Raw genomic sequence first — 5,513 nt, 5'->3', positions numbered from 1 at the left:
GCCCACCCTGCCCTGCCCCGCGCTCCCAGCCCGCTGCCACCTGGGCCGGCCAGGCCCCTGCAGTGGCCTGCGCTCGCCCTGCTCCGGCCTTGGGGCCTCGGACTCCCCAGGGGGGCTAGCCCGAGCCAAAGTGCAGTCCCGCCGCTGGAGACCCTGGACACGGGAACCCCGCCCCCATGCCCTGTACGCAGACCCCAAGTCCCCAGGGATCCGAGGTCTGGCGAATGGAGCGTGGCAAAGGCCACCTCTGCCCACAGGCGGAGCCACGGCTTGGGCTCCCACCGCTGGCCCGGGCATGACCTGGGGCCAGCGACTCACCCTCTCTGGGTCTGGGGGACCTAGGCCGGGGCGGGTCTGCTTGGGCGACGCGGGCTGCACAGGCCCTGCGGGAGTGTCACCAGCCAGGAGCTGGGCTAAACCCGGTCCAGGCTCCCCCAGCCCGGGAGCTTCCGGTAGGCTGCAGCGCCCCACCTCTCGGCTCCAGCCACGGCCCTCGCTCGCCCCCTCCCCTGGCTCTTTGTTCCCTTCCCTGTTATTTTTCCACCGGCCCTACCTGGAGTGCGTAGGTCTTTCTGGTATCCTCTACCCCCAAAGGGGACCCACGTCAATCTTGTTCAGTATTTGACACCCAGTACCGGCCGTGTCTGTTGCTTGTAAATATTTGTTGAATGAAAGAATCAACATGCAGAGAGGATTGGCAATGTCGTGAACCAAACAAACCTAGCCCGAGTCCGTGTGAAACCTCCCCATGGAGTCCAGGAGAGGGCCATTAATTAAACAGCCCCATGTGCTGGAGGGAGGGTGAGCGGCAGGCAGGGAGCCCTGAGGGCGGGAGGGGGGATTGCACGGGACTGTGGGACTGCGGTGGTGGTGCTCAGGGATTTGTGAATGGGAAGCCCATGGAGATACAACTGAGAGGGAAAAGGGCACAAAATGATGTGAAAATAAACTGTTGCATCGTTTTTTTTTAAAGTTACCTGGAGCTGAAACCTGCTGGCGAGGATGTCGGCCTGAGGAAGCAGCAGGTGAGTGAGCCAGGTGGAGGGAACAGCATGTGCGGAGTCCCAGAGGACAGGCAGGTGTTCTTAACGCAGGACCCGGCACTCACCAGCTGACACACAGAAAGAGAAGCTGCGGTCTCGGGGGCAAGCAGAAGGGGGAGAGCGTCGGACACACCACGCACCCCAGCCTGTCTCCTGAAAACCCTGCGAGGGCTTACGCGGCAGCGTAACACAACCAGGTTTCCTCCAATAACCTCTCACTGTCTGCAGAACACGGAGGAGGCAGCTTCAGGCCCAGCGGATCAAGAACACGGGGAGCCCCGTCTTCTTGTGCGAACCTGCCCACGGTGGTGGACTTCCTTCTCACTGGCCGGTGCTCCGCAGGCCACCGCAGCCCCAGGCGGCAGCTTGTGCTGCAGAAGCAGGCGCAGGGCAGACTGAGGTGGACCAGGACCCAGCGGTTCCACTGGCCGGCTATAGCCAAGGCGGAGTGAAGGAGGGACCAGCTGGCAGTAACACGACGTTTATCGTGGGGACCCTCGCTGGCCACCAACAGGTGGGTGGACAGACACGCGGGCCCATCCATGCGAAGGAATGTGATTCGGCCTTACAGGCAACAGAATTCTGGCCCCCGTAACACGCGCACCCAGCAGGGCGAGCCCGCCACCTGGATGAGGGCCGCGTCTATGCCACGCCAGACATGGGCCGCGTCTATGCCACGCCAGACACAGGGCCGCGTCTGTCCCACGCTGGGCACGGGGACCCACGTCTATACCACGCCAGACACGAGGGCAGCGTCTATGCCACGCCAGACACAGGGCCACGTGTGCCCCATGCCGGGCATGGGGGCCATGTCTATGCCACGCCAGACACGAGGGCAGTGCCCATGGCGCCCGCTGTGAGGGCGCCAGGCCGCCACAGCTCTATAGAGAACACACAGGAGAGGTCCCGAGGCCAAAGGGAGCAGGCGCGAGAAGCTGCTGTTCCCACGCATGGACTTTTCACTTAAAATGACCGGGCGGGGGGAGGTGAAGGTCTGGGACTTCGCTGAGAGGAGAATACGAGCCCCCCAGATGGGGGGTGATGGGTGTGTTCGTTACCTGGGTTGTGGCTGTCACTTCACAGAGCACCCATGGGTCCAACCGCCGTGTTACACACCGCAAGTCCACGCCCCTCGTGTCCACACCCTTCACGGAAGCTGGACAGAGCGTCCTGGGACGGGCGACGATGTCCCGAATGTGTTCAGCTGTGAGGCTGAGTGGTAGGTCTTTATCGCGGTGTTTAAAAAGGACCAAAACGTCACTCCTAAGTCACAGCATCCGGCGCTAAAAGGCCACATGGCTTCCACCGCGTGACACTCTGCAAAAGCTACAGGCAGTAAAACACCGGCGGCGACACCGGGGCCGGGGGCGGGCGGAAACGAGGGCCGGTGGGCACTGCAGAGAAACGGCACCGGGCAGGGGCCCCCCGCCGCTTCCACTGGCTCTGGGTTTCCCGATTCTGAATTCCACGTCCAGTGCCAAGGGCGTCCTGACCCCGACAGCACCGCTGGCCCCAGGACCCTCCCGGCGCCTGGCTGCCTTTCAGCACCTGCACTGAGGCGCTGCGCCCCGGCCTCCCGTCCTGAGCCCCGAGGTTGCCGCTGCTGTCTCGCTTCACAGATGTTTACTGGGCACTTACAGGACACCAGGTTGCGTGTAGGTGTTTCCGGTCGCTGCTGTCTCAGACGACCACAGGCCCGGGAGCTCACAACACATTTATTGTCTTACAGTTCTGGGAGTCAGGGGGTCCTGGGGATATCATTCGGGCAGCGTTCCGTCTGGAGGTTCTGGGAGAAAGTTCCTCCTTTGTCTCTCAGAGACCGGGGCGGCCAGCTGTCTCCCCAATTTCAAAGCCACCAGGACCAGACCAAGGCTTTCGGAGGCTGACATCAATTTCCCTCTCTCGCCTCCCTCTTCCACGTGGCGGGACCCTGTGATGCCCCTGGGCTCAGCCAGGCCATCCACGGTCATCTCGCCTCACGGCCAGCTGACTAGCAGAGTCAATTCTCGCACGCAGCCTACGACACTCCTGGGTTCGGGCATCAGGACACAGAGGAGCCGCTATTCTGTGTGACCTCAAGTAAATCAAGCAAGATCTCTGCCCTTGTTGGTAAAACTGAAAACAAGTCGTAAAGACACGGTGAGAGGAAGCAATAATAAAAACAATTGAAGATAGCAGCGAGGGCTGTAGACAAAATAAAACAAGATCTGATAAGAGGTAATGGAAATACTGTTAGCCGAGGGTCACGGGAGAACCGGAGCACGCCCCAGCGAGGTGATTCACGAGGGGGGCAAATCCGAGTCCTCCTGCCCTCTCACGCTGCCACCACTGGCTTGGAAATAGAAAAGCAAAACCTTTGCTGTATCCGCACTGCCACCATCTCGGTGAGAATTAAATCAGTAAACATCCTGGGAAAGCAGCTTGGCATCGAGGTAGGCGTCCTTGTTGTGCTCCAGACGTGTCAACAGGACAGATCCGAGAACCACCGGTGTGTAGGGAAAGTAGACACACAAATCCCACCCACAGCGGTCCGGTCCGCTCTAAACACGGACAGGATCAGCTGTTACAGGACAGTCGGTCACCAAGAAAGGGGTTCCCAGCTACTAACAAGGTGCCCACCGGCCACTCTGGCTGCTGTTCCAGATACCGGTGGCTGTGTGGCGTGAAATCTAGAACTGGTAAGGGAACGTCTCAGTCTGTCTGCTACTTTTCGCCTCCTTGAATCCTCGTGAACCAGGAGGTTCACCCCACTGGAGATGACAGGTAAGTAAGAGGAAGGGTGAGCAAGCAATGACTTCTAGAAACTGTGTCTGATTTAAAATACACAGAGTTAATGATCCAAAGGGCGAGAGACAAGCATGGGTAAGGCTGGGGAGGGCAGGGGGTTGGTGCCCAGGTCGTGGGAAGTCAATGCAGCCACTATGGAAAACTTCATGGCAGTTCCTAAAAGATTAAAAGTTGAACTAACATATGGCCCGGCCAGTTCACGTCACGTCCATGGGCAGGTGAATGATATGTTTGTACGCACAGAGGACATTTCCTTTATAGTATATTCATGGACTATATGTCCATGCGAGGGAATATTACATAGCCATTAAAAAGAGACCATCAGGGCCCTCCCTTGTGGCGCAATGGTTCAGGCACAGCCTTGCGAAGCTGACTGCAGCTGCTTCAGTGCGCGTTCAACCCCCAGCCAGGGAGGGACCCCCAGGGTGCGGCAGGCCCCTCCTGTCTCCCCGCTGCTCCCCTCAGCACTGTACTTCGTCCATCTGCCTGTTCTGCTCCCCGCTGTCACTGGTGAATCCTCTCCCCTGTACTTCTGGCCTGTACCCCAGTTTTGTATGAATAAATAAATATTTTTTTAAACCAAAAAAGAACATCCGTGACATGAATGGGTGTTGAGGACATTGTGTTGAGTGAAATGAGTTGAGCAGAAAGAGATGGGCATGGTATGATTTTACGCATACGTGTCCTATAGAGAAACCAAGCAAACGGAACCACATAAAACAAAAATAAATTTGCACTGTGAGACCAGAGGCCAGAGGAAAGGCCGGTAGTTTCACCAGGAAGGGGCAAGGTGAAGGACAGGGGTGCACCCTCACGGCCACCTTACTGTGGCAGACGCGGGTAACACTAGTAATTCAAGGTCACTTCAGTTTTTAGAAGTTCGATTTTGCCATGTGGACGTCACCTCCATGCAGAAACACTCTGCCCGCGTCTACAGCCACCTCAATGTTGGGCGCTCGGACCCCCTCCCCGTGGCTCCAAGCTACCTCAGCCCCTCTACTCAGACCCCCCCGCTCACCCCCAGCCCCCCTGAAGAATCCGGCCTTGGCGGACGCCTGCCCCCTCGCTCCCTCCGGGGCTGCTCTCGGCCAAGTCCGCCGTTTATCAAGGCGAACGTCCAGGCGCGAGCTCCGACGCCGCCGCGTAGTGCCGCCCCAGCGTCCCGCGGCGCCCCGGGGCTGTGTGCTGACTCTCCGGCCTCCTGGGGGCCCGTGGGAGCGCGGTGCCCCACCCGCGGGGTGCGGAAGCGGGAGGAGCCCTCGCCCGCTGGACGAGGCAGCTGGGCCCTACGCGCCCCCAGGCCCGGCTCCCCCAACCAGCACCCCCGCCGAGGCGCAAGGCAGATGCGCCTGTTTCGTGCACCTGGACAGTACTGTGTATCGAGACCCTCTTCCTGGCCAGCTCGCCCGTCCGTGGCCGCTGGGCTGTGTCCTGTTCTTCGCACTGTGTATCTTTCAGGTAAATCCGGGGCGGCTGGCTGGACCCTACTGGGTCTCTGGGTCTGACTCTCCCGCCTCTACCCGCCAAGGGACGAGGGCCCCTTCTCCGCGGCGCTTGCTCCTTGTCTTTCCGGTACGAGCCTCCCCCACGGGTGTGAGGAGACTGCCCACGTGCCGGCGGCCTCTGTCAGTCTGTGCCCGGTGTCCTCCTGGAGCCTCCGTCCACTTTTTTCCCAAAGATTTA

At 59.8% G+C, this 5,513-nt stretch overlaps 1 protein-coding gene across 1 annotated transcript in view; it reads left to right on the top strand.

Moving 5' to 3' along the window:
• The first annotated feature begins 1,701 nt into the window (after nt 1-1,701).
• LOC105854056 overlaps nt 1,702-5,513 on the top strand; it is a 41,922-nt gene continuing 38,110 nt past the window's right edge. The window contains exons 1-2 of the mRNA XM_012729455.1: nt 1,702-1,899; nt 2,127-2,249. Coding sequence (XP_012584909.1) covers nt 1,702-1,899; nt 2,127-2,249 — 321 coding nt within the window. The remainder of the gene's footprint in view (nt 1,900-2,126; nt 2,250-5,513) is intronic.

The sequence above is a fragment of the Condylura cristata genome, unplaced genomic scaffold (assembly GCF_000260355.1).
Source record: "Condylura cristata isolate star-nosed mole 26May11 unplaced genomic scaffold, ConCri1.0 scaffold00025, whole genome shotgun sequence".
Taxonomy (NCBI): Eukaryota; Metazoa; Chordata; class Mammalia; order Eulipotyphla; family Talpidae; genus Condylura; species Condylura cristata.
The sequence above is the reverse complement of the archived record's forward strand: the minus strand, read 5'-3'. Positions and strand labels throughout refer to the sequence as shown.